Source organism: Haemaphysalis longicornis, unplaced genomic scaffold (genome assembly GCF_048455015.1).
Source record: "Haemaphysalis longicornis isolate Haplotype H1 unplaced genomic scaffold, Haemaphysalis longicornis Haplotype H1 scaffold_15, whole genome shotgun sequence".
NCBI classification, from domain to species: domain Eukaryota; kingdom Metazoa; phylum Arthropoda; class Arachnida; order Ixodida; family Ixodidae; genus Haemaphysalis; species Haemaphysalis longicornis.
The window spans coordinates 9,138,278-9,159,064 of NW_027526257.1; the positions used below are offsets into that span (position 1 = coordinate 9,138,278).

At 45.1% G+C, this 20,787-nt stretch overlaps 1 protein-coding gene across 1 annotated transcript in view; it reads right to left on the minus strand.

Annotated features, from left to right (window-relative positions):
- The window catches only part of LOC144165793 (glucose dehydrogenase [FAD, quinone]-like), a 105,482-nt gene that overhangs the window by 43,126 nt on the left and 41,569 nt on the right, over positions 1–20,787 (minus strand). Inside the window, exons 4-7 of the mRNA XM_077695568.1 lie at positions 15,825–15,956; positions 9,739–9,866; positions 4,639–4,806; positions 2,932–3,076 (exon numbers count right to left, since the gene is read on the minus strand). Of these exons, the coding sequence (XP_077551694.1) occupies positions 2,932–3,076; positions 4,639–4,806; positions 9,739–9,866; positions 15,825–15,956 (573 nt within the window). The remainder of the gene's footprint in view (positions 1–2,931; positions 3,077–4,638; positions 4,807–9,738; positions 9,867–15,824; positions 15,957–20,787) is intronic.

Consider the following 20,787-nt stretch of genomic DNA (forward strand, 5'->3'; position numbering starts at 1 on the left):
TACTACCAGCGAACTGACCAGCGTATGGAGAGGGGAAGGGTGGATGAGGGCGCTCCTTGGCAGGGACGCATGAAACAAGAGGCGCAGGTAGTGATAGAGATGATGCCTTAGCCGTGTGTGCCGCACCCTCCTCACACTTCCCCAGACGCTTCTCTCCACTTTCTTTCTGTGTTCATTGCGGCGTTCGGTATGTCGCGTGGGTAATAGTTGTGGGTGGCGTTTACAGCTTTTCAGTCAACCACCTTCACAGCGTGCAGTGGAGCCAATTTTTTTTAAACTTAGTCCATTATCGTGGGACCCTGAGTGTTTGTACGCGTGTAGTCCGTTTGTGCGCCTATGTGCCCATTCCGCTTTGTATGTCAATACAGTTCATATATATGGTGTGTGTGTGTGTGCGTGTTTGCGATAACGTAGTCTTCGCTGGTGGCCTTCTATGCTGTCCGGCTTAAGATTCATTACAGAGCCACGAACTTGCCGGACAAGAACCTCGGAAATACTGAGTGGCCACACTGTCTGTATTACAAAATTCATCCAACTTGAAGTGGCATGTGCGGGGGCTTTATCCCGATATCCAATTTTTTTCTATTTGTGAAGCTTAACGGCTACCTTAGCAAATCTGTAAATGATCCACAGTTAAAAGTCGAGTACGTAATGGCGCTAACATTAACAATTCAAAGACACGCTAGGCTCGTCAAAAACACGTTAACAGTTGTACAACCTAAAAAACGCCATTGGGAGATAATACAATCTAAGCCTTAAATGCAAATACTGATTTTGGTGAATTCAGAGTCCTCTCTGTTATATTATTCGCCCTTTCTGAGATGCTGAATGGCTTTATAGTTATGTATAACATTTTCATGTTGTTGCTACCAATGTTTCGAAGGTACAAAGATGAAGGGCCACTTTTCTATTTAGCAGTAACTTATAATGGTATGCCTAAAACTTCAAAGAACTTTCCTTTCAAAAGTTCCGCATAAGTATTGCGAAATAATTTATTGAAGAAGCACTTTCAACCAAAAATTGTGTGTAACAGCGTTGACATTTTGCCAGTGCTCGCCATCGTTTCTCTATATACAATGCTGACGACGACGGCACACGGGACACACAGACTAGAATGCACCCCTTTCCAAACATATCGGATACTTTATCAACCCGCATTCAGTATGCCGCCGGCAACACTATCATTGTGCATCCACCACCTAAGAGGCATAGAGAAACCTCGCGGATTTAAATAATCTATTTATGGAAGTTAGCCATGGGGAAGGCGTTCTATTTGGCAGAAAAATTGCAGTGCTTGCTTTGTGTCGCATAAGTGCAGTTCCTGCGGGTGATCAAGTCACTCAATCGGCAACGGTCTAATTAGTGTCGCATGTAGGAGCAGTCATAGTTGATTTACCAAAACTGGTCAAACCGCTCCCGCTACGGACTAGCCAGAGTCAGTGTAATTATTAATAATTACTATCGCTAGTCAGTGAGCGAAAGCGGTTTGGCCGGTTGGGTAAAAATCGAGACAGACTGCTCCCATCCCGTACACAATCCTCGCTGGTGTCGTTTCACAACTGCTAATTGACCCGTCGGTCTTGATTTTACCCAACCGGACAAACAACTTCCTCTCACTGACTAGCCACAGTAATTATTAATAATTGCAGTGACTCTGGCTAGTCAGTGAGCAGAAGCGGTTTGACCATTTTGGGTATATCAACTATGACTGCTCCTACATGCGACACTAATTAGACCGTTGCCGCTTGAGTGACTCTATCACCCGCAGGAAGTGCACTTATGCGACACAAAGCAAGCACTGCAATTTTTCTGCCAAATGGAACGCCTTCCCCATGGCTAACTTCCATAAATTAATTATTTAAATCCGCGATGCTTCTTTATGCCTCTTTAGGTGGTGGATGCACAATGATAGTGTTGGCGGCGGCACACTGAATGCGGATTGATAAAGTATCCGATATGTCTGGAAAGGGTGCATTCTAGTCTGTGTGACCAGTGTGCCGTCGCCGTCAGCGTAGTATATAGAGAAACGATGGCGAGCACTGACAAAATATCAACGCTGTTACAATTTTTGGTTGAAAGTGCTTCTTCAAGAAATTATTTCGCAATACTTATGCGGAATTGTTGAAAGGAAACGTTCTGTGAAGTTTTCTGCATACCATATTAGGTTACTGCTAAATAGAAAAGTGGCCCTTCAAATCAATTATGACTGCTCCCATGGACGCCTTAATGTGACACTAATTGGAAGATTGCCCACTTAATCTGCGTACGCTCTAGCGCTGTCTCGCCTATAAGGCCGCCACATAGCGCTGCTTAGGGCCGTCGATCTCGAAGTGGCAGGCGCGTGAGAGGCAGCGCAGATCTCATTGAGGCGTAGTCACCAACTCAAACTGACGTAGCACAGTGTAGGTTTCTAAGGGTGAATGAACGGGCTGCTGTTACTGATTCAACACCACATGCTGCTGTAGATAAGCAGCAGGTGTGTTTTGTCTGACACATTCAAACAGTGCCTAATCGTAATTTCATTTCGGAGGTACCATTCCTGAATGAACAAACACACAAAAACATTATCCATCTTACCCCCTTCTATTAAGGCAACCGTCCGAACGAAGGTCCCAGAAAGAAAGAGCATGTTTGCAAGTTTGGTTGAAAAATGCTGTAACCCAAGCAGCTGCAACACGCTTGCAACGTCATGTGTGCGAAACGAACACAACAATCAAAAAGTGTCGAAGGATGTCATAGAAATACTACGAGCACCATCAGGCAGTCTTTGGGATTGTAATAACATGGTGCTGCATTAAATTCTTTTTTTATGTAATAATGGGCGATATGAAACACATTTGTGACCCAGGCGGCCCGTATCTGATCGACCACAGGACCAAAAGCGGTCAGGCATTTCTTGTGCCACATTATTAGGGTAGGGCAATTAGGTACCTTTCTTATCTTTAACGTACTGGATGACCTCCTTCGGGTCTTGTGGCTTTATCTCGACATCGTCGGCCGTCGTAGCGACCACTCCGTTCACGAACATGTGGTCCTGGAGATTTTTTCCGACCGGCAGGTCAGCGACCACCTCTATCTGCAATAGACAAGTTTTCCACGGATGCCAATGCAAGGTAGTTCTCCACCACGGTAGTGCTCAATCAACTAAGTTGCAGCGTCAGCGTTAACCAAGCAAACGTCACACACAGATATCCTTTTCTGCATGAAACAGTTATATTTTGTAAACAAAGCTATTTTTACACAATTTTAATTACGCTGTAAAAATTGTACCAACTCGAAACACGTTGAAAACGTGTTGCTCTTTCAGTAATTAAAATTAAAAAGACAACGCAGCAAAATAAGACCGACCGCATAGTTTTTTGAGCGAATTACGTTTTTTTAATGCTAAATTGAAAAATATGTCTCTTTAAACTTTAAACTAAAATCTCCAAAAAAATTACACTGACTTGATTACAAAGTTGTTTTTACTGCGGTTTTGGTAACTATAACTGTGCCTGCTACATACTTTCTTAAAACGTATGCCTATAAAACCAATGAATGTACTTTTTTGGTTGAGAGTGAAGGACTTTGGCTGGCGCAATGAACACCAAATATGTTTTTTTTTCTGTAACGAAAGAAATGAAGCTTCTTACTTTGTCCTCTTCTTTGCAACAAACGACCTACTGCTTTTATAAGCAGGCAAGGAAACCGACATGTGACCACAAGTGTTTGTGAAGACGCAAAGAGCCTAAACGAAACACTCAATACATGTGGCCAAAGCTAATGGTTAATTCCGTGACCTAAGAAAACTGGTATTTTTAGCCGAAAATACCAGCTCGCATACAAATTATTGCAGACAGCCAGGCAGTAATAACGACGTGGCGTTCTAACAGAAAAATGTGTAAACCTAAAATCCTGCGTGAGTGAAACCGTCTGCTTCCCTTTCCAAAACCTAAGCTGTAAATGACAAGAGCCTGGCAGATCATTGTCGGTGACAGACGTACCGTACACCAAGAATTTTTGCCGTAAGAACTATGAAATACATTAGGGGTTGTGTATATTTTGATATAAGAGTGCTTTATTGCCAATGGAACTATGTTTTCCCAGCTATGAATATCTGTTCCGAGATGAAGTCAACTTTAAGGTGATTGTTGTAAACTTGTTGTGTGCAAGCTGGATTTCCCACATTCTTGGTTGTACAATGAAGCACTGACCCCACTTCATTCCCTCCTCCTCTGCCGTCGCCTCCTTTCCCAATCGTGCATACTCCTTTCCAAACGCGGCGTCTATCTCCCTTCCGACATTGGTTGACATTGCGTGACCCTGCTTGGCATGTCGCAGAGCTCAGCGTAACGGCTTCGTTATGGTATGCCTATATGTAGGCCTTACAGCGTCGATATTCCAGGGTCTCTCATAAAATTGCAGGGAAGGAACAAAAATTGCAACAAGAGTAATGCTTTTCAATCCCTACCACATAAGGAGTGCCTAGATGCCGCCGTAGTTTTTAATGATAAAAACTTATCGTCTTTGGATTCGCGTCATGTTGGAACCTTTTGGATATGCACTTCATAACGGCGGCCGAATTAAAACTCACATCATCCCTTCATAACTCCACATAACTCCACTTACCGATATGAACACACAAATGGTCCGACTTACCCCCAACTGTTCCAAGTGTCTTCTTGGCCCGACTCCAGACAGCAGGAGAAGCTGTGTGCTACCAATGGTACCTCCGGAGAGAATCACCTCCCGTCGGGCCCTAATAGTTTTCGTCAAGCCAAGCCTTACGAACTCAACACCTACGGCCTTCTTGCCGGAGAACACAACCTGCGCACAAACAATTTTATGTTTTTTTAATTTTGTAGCTTTACGGGGACTATTAACTAAGCGAAAAATCTGCAAGGGTCTTTATTGACTCTTAGTGTTTTTTTAGGTAGTTTAGTTTAGTTTTTGGTAGCAGCCATTTCAGACAGAAGTACATCAGGCTAGGCATATCGCCCCATGTGTACGTAATTCATATTGCTGAAAGAAATACTTATTACATAGGATCGCAATGAATACAGCGAAAAATAGTTCTAGATGCTTGTCATCGTCGTTAAATTATGCGGATTGAACTCGTGCATTATATACATCAAATTGGTCGCTAAGCTGAGGCATTTCTTTAGCTCTATGAGAAGCCGGAATATAAAAAAATTCGCTCCACTTCGCGCAGCGAAGGTGGTTTAAAGCAAAGCTGTGAACGACCCCCACAACAATTTCACATGCGACGTCACCTAAATTCCCACACGTCGCTCTTAGATGAGTGAGCCCAGAGATTCTGCCAGCCGTTAGCTGGGATTCGCGGGGGCGCCGTCAGGAATGCTGCAGCGTCCGCCACTGCTGGACTCGAGTGGCGGACACCGCCGCTGTAGCCCGGCCGTGCGTCGGAAGAAAGAAAACGAAGGGGAGCGTGTTTCGAAGAGTGACAATGCGGAACCTAGCCGTCCTGATGCGCTAGCTGCGACATGAGCGCAGACACCGAAACAATCAGAAATGTGAGCTTAGTGATTCCCGTTTATACAGATAAAACTAAAGTTTCGTAAGCTTGAGAATTGCGAGAAAGCTGACTGAACTTTTATAACTGCTATTTATCAGAACCAGCTGCTCCATTCGTCTTTTGTAGTACCTGTTAAAACCCAACCGAATGGGTATTGAGCAGTTAAGAAAACGGTTACCTTCGTGAGAATCAGGGCAGAAGAGGTGGCGTTCCTCATGTGGCCCGATGTCTGTAGGTGGTCTCTACATTTTCATTCCCCCTATAAACCAATCCTTAACGTATCTTTGCCGCCTGCCACTTGCTTCTGTCGTGTCCGGGTTACGCAGGAGTTGCTGTCAAACACGTTAATCAAGCATTGTGAAGTAAGCGCGCAATGGACGCGAAGCTGCGCCCAAACAGGCCGATTCCCGTCGCTAACCCACAAGAAGAGGCCGGCGGAAAGGTCCCTCCGATGCGCCCGCCGGGGTGAGCACGGGGAACGCTGCGTAATAGTGCCCTATCGCCGCGCCATCTGCACTGTGCTCCATTAGTGAAAAGCACCCTCCGCCTCCCCAGTTGTGTTAGGAGTTTCTTGTCCCGCCCGCTATGAAAGAACCGCTGGCAAATAGAGGTAGAGAGGTTTGATTTAAAAAGGGTTGTTCAAGTGCCGTCCCCTTTTCCTGCGCAAATACTCACTAGCCATCAATCATCATCATTCAAAACTTTTCATACCGAAGCATCTAAGGCGGCAGTACAGAAGTCATGCCACCCAAGACAAAAGAAACCCAAAGCTGTTGCCTATTCGGAACCATTTGTCATCTTGTAAGCATGCTGTGGATAATAATCAACATTATATCATGTGGTACACATTGCAACGTGTTACGCAAAGCGGCATGACTCACGTGGCTTTGACACTGCGCTCAACCTTCGTTCTTGCCGCGGTACCTGAGGCATATGTACACAAATGTCCTCACAGGACGGATAATTTGTGCTGTGCCTCCACTTTCACCGCATCGCCACAAATCGCGAATTGGTATAGTGCTGCATTTTCGTAATGCGGCACACCTTTGCAAGAAAACGCAATGACAATTATGGAAATCACTCCATTTTCTACTAAGCATGGTTACCTCTCCAATTGGGTACGTATTTTTTTCTCGTATACAGTGCTGCGTAGTTTTTCGCTGAGCCAACAAGCCAATTCTTCCTACCGAGGCTACAGGGTGAGCGGACCCTGTTGTTTTGCGTGAGCAACAGAGAGCCCACATTCGTGAAAATTTACGCCGAGCTCCCGAGGGCAGGGAGCGAAAAAAGGAGAACGAGAAAATGCCTGCAGATTGGAGACGTTCAACAACCTGGGAGTGGTGGCGCATCTTTTCTCTATGACGACACAGATTATCAAGCCATATAGAAAGTCCCTAAAGAAGTTATGCTTTATACGGCAGTCAATAAACAAATTAAAGCCATGAAAATGACGAAGTGGACCAAGGGAATGAAAGAAACGATCGAGATATACAGGACAGAGACACTTGAAATCAGGAAGGAAAGTTTCTACGGCAACAAGCGAGGTAACGCATTGCTCTTCCAACCACGAACATACGTAGATAACTAGAGGAAACCGCGTGAACCCTGTGTATGCAACTGCAGGTAGGCTATTTAGGGCATATTGTCATGGACTGCACAGACATACAACCGCCGCGGGAGGAAGAGGACACGACGTCAAGGGAGGATTCGGGTAATTGGATGTGTAAGGGCATACACTTCAGGGTAATAGAGGTGTAGAAACGGTGGCGGCAGTCGTTGTTGAATAAAAGCATGGATATATGAAGACGCGGCATTGGTTATACCACAGATGAATGTTTTGAACAGCAGGGGTGGAGAGAAAATGTCAACGAACAGAAACGTTTGCGGATATGGAAGATTATTAAAAGCGCTTGGAAGGAAGTAGGCGGACATAAAAGAGGGTAGTAAAGAAATTGTAGTAGGTGTAAAAAAATTATTTGAAAAATACAGGAAAATCAGTAGTGGACAACCAAAACCCTGACACAAACAGCGAGCCTAACATCATCGTTGTCACCATCCTCATAATTATTCTTTCCGCTTGTTCTTGACGCAAAAGCTATGGTCGGTCCTCACCCCCTAGCGCCTAAAAACGGACAGTCCCCGGCGTCCCTTCGTAAATTGTAGAGTAAACTGATTGCGGCCCAGAGTAGGCGAAAGGAGGATGCGATAGCAATAATAATTAAATCCAAAGTAACGACGTAATAAAACACAATGTAACTACCCAAGGCCGCTACGGTGACGAGCAATCTGGAGCTCTGGGATGGTTACAAGGCAAAGTGCTGTTAACACGGTTTGGGAGGGGTATACGAGGCACAAAATTTTACGGTCGTCTAAAACTGGTGCAAGGCATCTGCATCAGGTTACGCGTATAATTCACAAGGAAGCTCGATTAGATGACCACACATTCTTAAATGTCCACCAATATAAATTTTGTCAATTTTGATGACCGCAATCTACGCTCCGTTGACATAACATCGCTCACTGTGTGCCATTGTGTTTTTACTACGGCTGCGCAGCGACAACTGCTCATCAATGTGATTGTAGCTATACTACAGTTGTGTGATTCTGGGAGAATCAACTGTTGCAACAAAAGTAATATTTCTCTTAAAAGTGATGTGGAGGCAGAAAATCACGCAGCAACACTTACTGGAAAAAATACCGAACTCAGCAGGGTAGACCAAATAGGGCAATGCCAATGTTAAGGCAAAAACCCTAACCCTAGCGGACAAGCTTCAGTAAGGGAGAAGGAGACATTGGTGCCAGCTCTATGCGTACACGGGCTTTCAAGTGGCATAAGACACGTAGCCTGGAGGAACGGCTGGAACGTAACCCTCACTGCCCCGGAAACGTGCGGAACCTATGTCCAGCCGTACAAAACTGTTTGAGCGGAGGGTACGTACAGGATACTATGGGTTGACTGTAAAGGGACTTTAAATTCTCCATGAGTTTTTCCTTTAACATAATTATTGCACTATTCAAAAGCAGTGTGTGCTTTTTCTCGACTGCAAACAGTGCCCGTTTATTCTCAAATAAAACTTGGAGGTGTCATTTGTAGTTTTTTGTTTCCTGCACATTTCCTAAATAAACCAAACATCAGGCCACCTACATTGTGCTTCAAACCAGTTTTATTAAGGGAAAGTGCAGCCTACTCGGAGATGCAGCAGACACTGCTCGAACGACCGCCAAGCGCGGCGGCTAACACCGAACACGTCGCCTAGCCGGATGCACCAGTTATCTCGACGCTTTACCGCTAGATTGTTTGATACTGGACGAGGACAAGAAAAAACGGTATCTCAAGCATTACTTTGCATAACTCTTCTGAAAGTACTAATTAGATACAAAACAATGAAGCGAAATAAAAACAAACAAGCGTTATCACCGTTTCAACTAAAAAAATGCGGAAGATTGTTTACAAGCTAAACCCCAGGTGTTTATAAAACACAGAAGACCGAACGTTTTCCCAGACAAAAATTATTTTTACTAACATATAGCTAACGCTGCAGGGGGGCTTATTTTACAAAAATGCTCGCACAGGCTCCCCTAATCCCATGCTTGCCTACTCAAGATCAGTGGTGTCACAAATTGTAGTGTGGAAAAACGTATGCGGTGGCAGTACCAGTTTGTGTTCACCCTTTCGAAACTTTCTTCGTGAATAAGCAACTGCTCTGATGCGGTACTAACTGCCCTAAATGTAACATTTGCCTTCTCGCCAGTGTTATATACTGATTAAAGCCAGCTTGTTTCTCCTTCTTTGCGACTGTTTGAACAACGTCGTAAATACGTTGCCTGCCACACAGCTGTCGAGTGCAGATCCTCTTTACCTGTGGGGCATCGTACATTCATTAAACCCCAAGTCATTTAACAGGCGCATTCGAAACCATAAGAGAAAACCTGGGAGCAATGCACTCTCGCCCTTGACAACCTGCTCCAGAGCAAGTGGTTTTGGAGTATACTTCAGTGATAGAAATATTTTGCTCTCGCCAAGGAGACAACACGTGATGTGGTTTAGCCTTGCATACAGAGAGCAGAGATAGTTGTGCACGTCAGCTCTCCCTCGCTCAAGTGCCGCTGGAATACGTTTCATTTATTTCCTTTATGAGGCTGTGCGTCAGAAATTCTCTATGGGATTTCAATGTTATGGAGATCGTTTCTAAGAAAGACTGACGCAAGCACCATTCTCTCACCTTTTTGACGCGGGAATGCAGAGCTATGTGAAGGTTCTTGGAGCGCTCCTTAACAATCGGCCTGATGAAGCTTTTGGCTGAGCTGTACCTCCTCCCGTCTAAGATGGTGGCTTGAGTGGGGGAGAATCCTGCGAATGATATAGGCGATGAAATGAAATTCTCTGATAGAAAACTGTGATGGACAGAAGGACAATATGGGATACTAACAAAGTATAATAGTGAAGGGTTAAAGGAAGATTTTAAACCAGCTTTGCCGACAATGTATGGTTCCACGTGTGCATCGGGTTTGCCCTCTTAAACACAGTGCAAAAGTTCGTTAGAGGTAGAGACAGCCGATTTTTTTTCAAGTATATTTTCTTCCTTACAAACGAAAGGGCATCACTTATTCTCCTTTGACTCAAAAACGTTTTGCGGATAGCACACTTATACTTTTGAAAGCAATTTTTATATCTTCCAAACATACGTGCTCCGCGAAAAGGAGTGCTGGCAACCATCTTAGTGAGCCGTGCTGCAACATACTAGTAAATGTACGTGAAAATATAAGACGTACCTAAAAACCTGCCCCCGGCTATAGGAACAATGATGTGCAATCTTTCCTATTCTTTGATGCGGTTTTTTTATACACGCGTTGAAATCGGCGTAATTATTTGAACACTAAAGGTAGCGCCCCGTTTAGACACTACGTGTCGCTAACTTTCCGACTTGAGAATTTTACTGCAAAATAAAGGTATTTAATTATTTTCTTTACAAATCCATTGAGGATACCATAGTGTATAAAAACGCTGGCTTTTATGTGAGATAAAAGGCATGCGCTGAACAAAAATTGGTTGTCCGTCCCTTTAATTTTAGAAGAACAAGCATGTTTCTCCCTTCGGCCTCAATAGCTGACACCGTAATGTCAGATTGGCTTGCATAGCCAGTAATTAAGCCAGCAACTAACACTGGCTTCCACAGCCAGAAGCCGCTGGCTTCTACTGCTAGTAACCAAGACCCCAAAAGTTGCAGTTTACGTATCTTGTTTAATTAACAGAAACTGCAATTGTCCTGCCGAAAACGGTAGACTGCAACCTTGCTCACGGCACGGTGAAATCCGCATGCGTATTTGCAGATGTGCCGTCACTGCAAATGCAATGATAACACAGGAGAAAACCGTTCATATGGTGGCGAATCGCCCAGTGAGCATTGTGCGGTTTCGTTTGGTTGCACACATTCATAAAGCAAAAAGTTACTTAAGGGTTGGATATGCAAACAGCAATTATTAACCAACGCCAGACAATTAGTTCATTGTTCGTCTGTCTGTCTGTCTAACTGTCTGTCTGTCTGTCTGTCTGTCTGTCTGTCTGTCTGTCGGTCTGTCTGTCTGTCTGTCTGTCTGTCTGTCTGTCTGTATGTCTGTCTGTCTGTCTGTCTGTCAAACGCCAGACCCGAAGCCCCCTTAAGCGAACTCGATTTGCCGACGATTGTGCTTTTTCAGGCAAAAAAAATGTCTTTTTTCTCTGTCTCTTCCTGTTGTTGTTAAAACGGTTTGTAACATTTCTACCTGGGATGCTTGCTAAACTATCAGCCACAACGCCTTAACATGTATTGGAATATGTCTCCAAATTGTTGCGCCGCTGCTTGTTTGTGCCGATCTGTAATACTATCAGCCACAACGCCGTAAAATGTATTGGAATATGTCTCCAAATTGTTGCGCCGCTGCTTGTTTGTGACGATCTGTAATGAGAGATTTGACCATGATGGTAAAGTTCGCGATATCTTAGTTCTATTGCTTGGCTCGGTCCTTACATTACGTTCATCAGCAGTATGTTGACGATAATTTACACTTCTCGATATAACCGACTTTACCCTGAGTCCGTGTAACACCTCCTGCTAAGTTACGCGTCGTGCTACTGAACATTCTCGCCTAGATGTATGTCCCTCCATACCGTGATATTTGTTCGCCGATATTTCGTTGCTCGCTTAACCCCCTCTCCTTAAACACATGGAGAGCTGCATGTATTGGTTTGAGATACATGATTCCCTGTACACCATCATAAAACGGTGCAGCAATAATGAACCACTTGGGATGATTTTGTTGTTATGGCAAAAAAATGTATGGCGTGGCCGAAGGAACATCGGACCGAAGCTAAGTGTTCTATACGGCAAGATATCTTTCAGTGCTGAAAACACTGCACCAACGTTCATGAAATGTCCTAACTGCTCATAGTACATATAGGCACAGACCACGGCTGCCGCAACAATGTACATCGGATGGTTGCAAATGCCGCTTGTCGTGCGCGTATTTGGGCCGTTCTAAGAAAATTCTAAAATCTCTGCCTATATATGCACCGAGTGCCGTTCCAAGGAAATTCTAAAATCTCTGCCTACATATCCACAGAGTGCTTCATTTGCGGGTCATAGAATTCAGGATCACTGTTTCTACATACTTCCACTGATATTGGGTGTGATATTAGGTAACTCTCTCGTACGCGTCCGAAGTAAAGATATCCTTTGCACTAAACTGGCTCAACTGTAGGATACGGCGAGTTTTAGTTTACAGCCGAGAAAACATAGGTTATAGTAAAAATGCATCTTCTTGCTTACTATAGCTAATCAATGAGCATTCCTAATTGTTAACTTGTGCGGTCGTACATAACTTGTGTCAGGTGTTTCCTCTTCCCCCCGTTTTAAAAGGCCAAAACCTTCCAGTACTAATGTTCGTCCTGAGAAACGATTTCATCCCGCTGTAACTTTACAATGTCATTTTTTTGTTTTCAGGAGCGAAGCTCCTCTTGCTCGGTACCTGTCTCATCCCTCGTTGCTGCTGTATACGCCACAGCGCATTAATGATGATTGTGGTAGGATCCCCCCATTGATTGGCCAACCAAAGATTGGCCGAAGAGGACAAAACGTTCAACGCGTTCGTTGCTACACAACAAGGAGAAGAGGAAGAAGAAGAGGTTGTCGTTCGTCGCGTGCGAGCTCAAGACACGTACCGGGGGCACATGACAAAAGACGCTCTGCAAAATTCGACTGCCAAGGTGGCAAAAATGTTACACACCGAATTCGCCAACTTACCCATGGAGATTCTCATCGTCCATAACCACCCCTTCATAACAACGACAAACATCGACGCCGTCGACGGGCTTGTCAACGGAGCGGTGGAAAGCGTGACGTGCCGAGTCTTTATATGATGTGCGGGCGAATGTTTCACGCTTTTACCGATAAGCATTTTGCTTTGCCCCTCTCATCATCATTCACTTCGTGGAGATGGCAGAATTTTTTTTGTTTTGTTTTTCAGACGTCCCTTCCCTATCGGAAAATCCAGTGTCACTGGAGCTCTGCTTCCAGCGTTTGCATGAATATAGGACTATTTAACGCTTAAATACGCCGGACGCGGAAACGCTGGAGTGCGCCGGACCCTGGATGCTAGAACACGCCGGACGCGAAAACGCGTGGATCCGGCGCTCGCTATAACGTAACGCTGGAACACGCCGGAGACCTCGCCGCCTCCAGTGGATAGCGTAGCCGATGCTCGCGCTAGGCCTTTTTTTCTTTAATAGCCTTGTAATTACAAACCCGCATGGCTGTTAGCAAGAAATATCGAATTTCTTCCTTCAGGGAAATCTAAGTAGCGCTACAAAATTTAGCCAAACATATTTAGGCACTTTTCAGCTTATTCCCCCTGCTGAATGCATTGTTCCATCATCGCGTTCCGTCTGTAACGCTCAATCTCTTCATAAATGCAAATTTATTCTCCCTGGTTAGAAAAAAATATTAAACGAGCATCGACAATACCCATTCGATAATTCGTTCCTTATTTCTTTAAAGCCATTAAAATACAAGTAAAGAAATATTTCTTGAACCTCTTTTATTTTAACAGCAAAACGTGACAGAAATAAAATGAAAGTCAATCCTTAGCTGGATTGCTTGCCTTGGTGAACGTTAATCTGTTGACAATGCATTCGTACAGCAAGGTCTGGAAGCGTATCCTGTGGTGAAAAACGCACGTATCCGTGGTGCAGCACTATCTCGAAGAGTACGCGCGCACAATACCTGCCCAAGTCACGCAGGGGTATTTGCAATGTCAGTCGATTGTCGAAGCACCTCGCACGTATTCCAAATCACGGGGCCTCCGAGAGTCGTCGTATCCACTCGCATCAAAGTGCCAATAATCCCAGGCACCATCGTTTGCCGTCACTAGAGGAGTCCTGAGGTGCTTGGAATCCTGAGCACTGTTCTTGCTTCTACCACAGCTCTCGTAGCTTCACAATATGCTGTTGACACTTCCCGGAGATATAAGATGCACGTTTTTTTACAAAAAAGTTAAGCGTAACTTCAGCTAGGCACAGCGCCGATGTGAAATGTGGACGGGTCACTCAGCCACGCAGGCACCTGCGAATTTTGACCGAAAGGAGAAAAGCAGGGAGGAACAAATTGCTCCCCGGTCGATCACGAGAACTTGTTCTGCGACCCCTCCGTACCCGTCTCTTTTCTTCGTATTCTGGGCTCCCCCACCTGCCGAGTGCTGTCGCGCGATAGACCTTCGGTAGTGACGGTGCATCCTCGGACTTTCTCCCGAACGGCCGGGCTGGAGCGAAGGCGCGTGTTTTCTTTCTTTCTGCGTTTATTCTTTTTTAACACATCTTGGTAATGTAATGGGTTCACTGGCGTCATTTCTTTTTCTTTTAACACCGGTATCGGCAACTGGTTAACTGGTTTTACAATCTTATTTTGGCTATTTAGGCTTGATTGGACACATTGTTCGCGTTAAAATAAACAAGTTGCCCGATAAAAAAATAATATAACAGCACGCAGATCGAGACAATGGGGCTCTCAAAGACCCCAAAATACAAGTCAAATTGTAAACTGCAATAATTACACCACGTCGTCAAAAAGAAGCCTTGCTTGTCCTTTATGCGTCTGTTTTGCCAATGGGCAACCATTATTGCTTGATTTTATCATCAAAGGTTGTCCACGGTGCAATATATGCAATTGCAATTCACTCAACCAACCCTAGGAATTTATGAAGTGCTTTATTTATCCATTTGTTTGGTAAGCGGGCTACGCTTAGATGTTCCAACATTACCGTAATTTGCGCTAAGTTGCGTTGTTAATTTCAAATTTGTAGTGAAGGTTTTTTGAAACACGGCCGGAATGCTAATGGCAGCAATACAACATACTTTCATTACGACAGACGCTTGCAATGCAATTGAACGTGAATATCGTCGCTCGTCCGTGCAGCGCACGCTAAAAAATGGGATTTTGCGGCACCGCACGGGCCGCAAACACCAAGTTTCGGAGCATCTCCGTAGTTCGCGGCGCTGGATTACAACCAGTCGACCACGTAACCGGCGCGCGGCATTGCCGTGTGCAGCCAAGCAGCGGCGCCATGAGAGCGTACAATCCCGTTCGCCCTATTTTAATCCCAGTCCCCAGAGGCAACGTCCCCGTGTTATTCGATGCTTTCCAGCAACCTCCCCACGTTGCTGTCGTCCATCGCGGCGTTTCCCAGTGTTTTCCGTTCTTTCCCGCGTATTCCACCGCTCTCCTATCGCTAGAAATTGCGGTCCCCGCGTTGCTGTCGTCCAGCTCGGCGTTTTCCAGTGTATTCCATTCTTCCCGGCGTATTCTATCGCTCTCCTAATGTTGAAAAACGCGGGGTTTTCCGACAGGGTTTGGTATCTTAGCAGACCACTTATGTGAAACACTACACCCTGTCTTAACCTGCCTAGAAGCGATATCTTTGGTCAGTTAGTTTGCAATTTGAATTAAATGGTTACAGTATGGTGAAAACATTAAATGCGTATCACTTTGCGTGCCTGAAAATCATCGGCTACAACGGCACAGGCATGCCCGCATTTTTTGCCTGCGGGATGGCTAGCAATTTTATTAAGCGAATTTATAATAAACTACGCCTCATCATCCTATTCGATGACTCCAATGAGAAGGGGGGTAACTGTGATTTAAATTGTGATTTGTTCCCGAATTACATGTTACTGTGTCTTGAAGCTTGACACAGTTTCGGTAGACTATGCAATTAGGTATTCTGCAAACTTTGCGTCACCTTGTGTCGCAATCCTCATGATGGAGGCGCTTGGTCTTACCGGTCTGATCCTCCGCGTTGTAGTCAAGTATTTCGTAGCCTAGCTCTCGTCCAGCTTCCATGAACGTCGGTACGAGCTCGGTTCTTGTGACGGACTGAGTAACTGGAATTTCGCCATGGCGGCCACGGTACACTGCAAACAAGAGATTTTTATTTTTGATAAATCCACAAATCAAACGCGGCATATTTGAGACGTTCACGTGTGCAACCCTATAAAAGAAAATCATTCCAGTGAGCGTTTTCTTTGCGGTGTAAAAACGGCTGCGAAATTTTGATATGAAACTTCGCGAGCTATTGTGAAAAGCCACATCACAGCAAAATAGCCAGGTAGGAAGCAAATAAAAATGAATAAAATAATAATTTCTTTGGAACCTAGTTTATTCCAAGGTACGTATATCTTCATTGATTTCGAACGTATTTTTACCTAACATCAACTCTTTTGAGGCGAAAACAAAGTGCTTTATAAACTACGGCACATATTCCGCATCCTGAATGTTCCCCGGTCGCATATTTCTGGATTAACGATTTTATTCTTCAAGCAGAAACAACGATTTTACCTCTAGTGCCGTCTATCACACCTAGTGTGGTGCTGTTGCAGTACGTATGAATACATCTTGCTAGCTTTATTGCTGAAAGGCATAACTACTAGCCCTAACTTCGAATTAAGCTCAAATGCTTTTTAATTCACATTTCTTTATCGGAGGCATGATTTAGAGTTATTGTTTAGCTTGGTTGACATCTGTTGCATCAATCACGGAGCTGTTCAGGGGCTCGCCATGTTCGGGAGTGGTGCCCATCACGCCAGCCGAAGTTACCCTGACGGGCCTACAAATTACGCCCCCGTCTCGGTGATCGTACATGCGCTATTTTTGCATGCGAAAGAGCGCCGCCTCCCTATATGCACTGATCAACTGCCAAACCTCATGGGTGCCTTTCGCTTACGTACATACCACAGCTTCTGGCGTTATGAACGACCGCCACACCTGCGGAAGGTGGCCGACAGCGTTCCGAAGTCACCCAGTACCACTCCCAAACGTTGGCCGAAACTACGCACCCACCGCCGTCCCGCCACCTTCAGGCAAATCCCGAGGGCTCTGAAGTGCTCACAACGCGACGCGACGGCCGTCCAGTGCGGAAGCTCCGCTCGTTCGCCGGGGGCACGCGGTGCACTACCACCCCACATATATGCACCGATAAACTACTACAGCTCAGTGGGTCAGCTTCAAGGACGTACATACCGTGGCAAGTGGCGTTATGAGCGACTTCCGCCTCTCAGGGAAAAGGGCCGCTAGCGTGCTGCAGTCAGCTCCTCTGTTTCTGCAGATTTCACATGCGTAGAACTCGCTTTACTTTATTCTACTTATCTTGTTTGTGTGGTGGCCGCAGTTTGTGTACTTCTTGACCCAACTTGCAAGTTAATTATTAATCAAATATTTCGAATTACAGGGCCCGTGCGCTTGGTCTGATGCAGCTTCTTTCGAAAACTCAATAGAAGCTCCAGTAGTGTTATTATTTTCTAGGTTGACATGACCTTCAAAATATTATTTGGATATTCGTAAGAATCAGGAAGTAATCACAGTGAGTAGAACATTCGAGCCATCATCAAGGGCTGGTGCTTATGGAGGCTAGACTGGACATTTATTGCGCCTGTTTCGGGTGTGTATCATCATGAATGGTCTTTCAGATAACGTCGCCCGCCTTTAATCGTTGCGCTGCACGTTCATTTTCGCTAGATACTTTCATCGCTTCTCATTTCGCAACGCTGTGTAGCTATGAAGGTAGTAATCAAAACTGAAGCACTGGTAAACACTGGGGAAGATGTATCTCTTTCCAAACCTCGTATAGCGACAGAAATTCTAAAGCAAAAGGAATGCCACAGAACGTGCTGAGACTGCGAGTGAGTGATTAAACACTTGTTTTCTCGCGTGCCCACCCCTCACAGAAGAAACCTGTTGCCTACTGAACGCTAAGCACAATGTAAAACGCAGGTGCGGAATTCCGGGAGGCCACCAAAGTGATGTCAACCACTAGAGGCACCAGTGGAATTGCGCGCACCACGACGTGCGCACACGTTTTCTACTTAGGTGTAATGCCGCCACCTTCAGCCTTGCTGGACGTTTCCCTTCAGCAGCATGCCAAATAGAACCGCTTGCTGAAGCTGGCACCACTTTTTGCGTACGTTTCATGACTAGGAAATAGCAGATATCTGTTCAGCCGGAGCACAGAAAGCCAAACTAATGAAAAGCTCTGTCTACAACACTACAATATGGGTAGCAGGTTGATTTACATATTATCACTAGCAGCACTACATTACAACAAGCCAGGAGGTTTAGAGGCATTATTTATGTCTTGGCTTTGTCTAAAAGCCCGGTTTATCGAAATTATTCGCACTTGTGGGAATATTACGGAAACAATGGTAATGTAGAGACAGGACTGTTGGGACTCATTGCACATGACCGACGCCTTTTATCCCGAACCGCAGAAAGCAAAAGGCAGGGAGTAAACTATGGCATCTGAAACTCCCGCCCCCCGAAGCTTGCTGCCAGTGGATGGCAGTGTTGATTTTCTGCTCAGATGTGCATGCACACTACTATAGGCCTAATTGAGGACTGTTTTTTTTTCTGAGATATAGACAAACAGCTTTCGAAAACCTACCAAAAAAGATGAATTAGTAGCACACCGTGGCCAATTAAATGGCTACGAACAACTTAGCGTTATTGATATCATGGTGTCGTGATGATGATTCGGGCTTATGAAAGTGTGGCGTTGTATTACAGCTCCCCTTTTCATAGCTCGTAGATTTCGATCTCAGCAAGGAGGCTATAAACTTCCTCCTACGCACTTATGCGCAAACGCCTGTCCTAAACAGCAAGGTATGGTGATTTGCGGAAAAGGCATGTCCTACAAAGTGCAGAATTAATGGTTATAGCCGAGCCTACCAAATCCTTGATAGATTCCTAAATATAGGTCCGTAAATTCAGGAAAATTTCCTCTCAACTTTGCCAGCCGAGGAAGAAAAACCGCTTATGCGTACTATCCACACGAGCATTTCTAATGCGAAAGACTTCAGTTTGCAAATGCGGGGAAAAAAAAGATCGTTAATTCTGCACGGTGCAGAAAATTGCCGGGACTCAGAGCCGTTCATAAAAAATACCTTTGGATTCTCCTAAGGGTAAACTTCCGTTTCTAGAGTAGAAGTTCCGTTTGTTACTACCGTTCAACCTCAGCACGCTTCCAAAGCTGCGACAATCATTGCATCAGTCTGTTAAGTGTGACAAGCGAATGGGTCGGTGCTTTAGTAGAGAAGGTGCACCTGAGTCATGCAGAACTTTTATTTCATTATCAGTTCACATGTTTAAATTGTGTCATCAGTTGGCATGTTTAAAAAATCACTGGCAAAAAACGATGAAAACAACAAAGAAACAGACGCAAACACAGTGTAGAAGCGAAGGAGGCTGCCAAATTAAATCCTACCAAATGACGAAGGAACGACTGCGAAGGAGGACATGGAAATGCTATGTAGCAGTACTGGACTAGCAAGTAAGTATAGTCAGTCTTTCCTCTTCGGAGCACGCAACCAGATATTCAAAACGACGAGAAGGTTTTGTTAAAATTTCTTGCTTATTAGTTTTTCGCGAGCAGTACCTAAGCGCCCACTCCTGTGGTGTCAGGCCATCGCCGTCCCCCGTTGTAACCGATCCAACGAAGGGGACACGGAAGACAAACGAGATAGAACGAGCTGGATAGCGGAGGAGGCAAAAATGGCCAAAGTGTGCGAAGAGGGTGATATGCCTAGACGGCGCGAGACCTGCCTTCCGGCGGCGACACCCTACGAGATAACGCAGAGAACGAAGAAGCCACCGACGATGGAGCGAGCAGGAACGCGGACGATGAAAGTATGGTGAAGGCACGAGACATGGTCCTCTAGGTCGACGCGCTACGAGACAATTACAGAGTATATTTGCGCTTTCTTGCGTTGACTGATGCGGTGATCACTCCTAAACACGCAAGAGGTATTCGCCGTCACTGAACAGACTGTACACCGCCCTGAAAGAGATTTCACACTAGGGAGTATCGTTGTCGCCAGCCGAATATTCTGATAGCTTCTCTTCGTGGTACGGTTGCTCATGGAGTGGCGGCAATTACCACTAGGTACTTATTTTTAACTAAGCCTACGATGTGCATAACTGAAGGAATGTGTGATTAGGACGAAATTGTAGCGAGCTATATAGAATCACCCGGTAAATCAAAGGGCGACCCTATTACCGCGTGCGACAAATGGAGGCCACCACTTCCGCAGAACGGTACCAGGAGGGCCAAAAAATAGAGCCCTTCACCTCCGTGAAGGTGTAAGAATGCGGTTGTAGCAACGGTGGGTTTTCGAGGGCGTGGTGCATCTCCCTGCACTTCTAATTCACACCGAACACCAGCGCATCTTCATTTTGCGCTCGTCTTGCTCCGAGCGAACAACTACAGGCGTCGAGTGCCTGCAGACTGGTCTGAAAATATGGTCGAAAAATAATAGCCTTGCTGCGAATACCACGTAAATGTTCCTTTTGCCTCCCTCACCCACTTATAACGGTCTTCTTCTCCCGTTTCGGTCCCCCCACGAAAAACCTGCGGGAGGGTTTTTCAAGTTAGTTCAACTTTCCCGCGTTCCAATGCTCGCTTTCCATTGACAGGAAGCTTTCGTTTCTGTGGGACTTAGAATGACCACACAAGGCTTATGCTACAGCGCAAGGTCTTGTCATTCCGGAACAAAATATTGTTTCTAACCCGCATTCCTTACCATCTATTCTCATTTAAACCAACACTAAGACCACCAGTTATGTATTGATGTATTGACGCAAATATGCGTAATGTTGTCTGTTTGCTGAAGTACGTGTGACAAGTATAAAGTTGGTACCATATCTCTGGTTTGGAGAAGTTTTCCCCTGTATAAAAATCTCGTGCCAGAGGTTTTA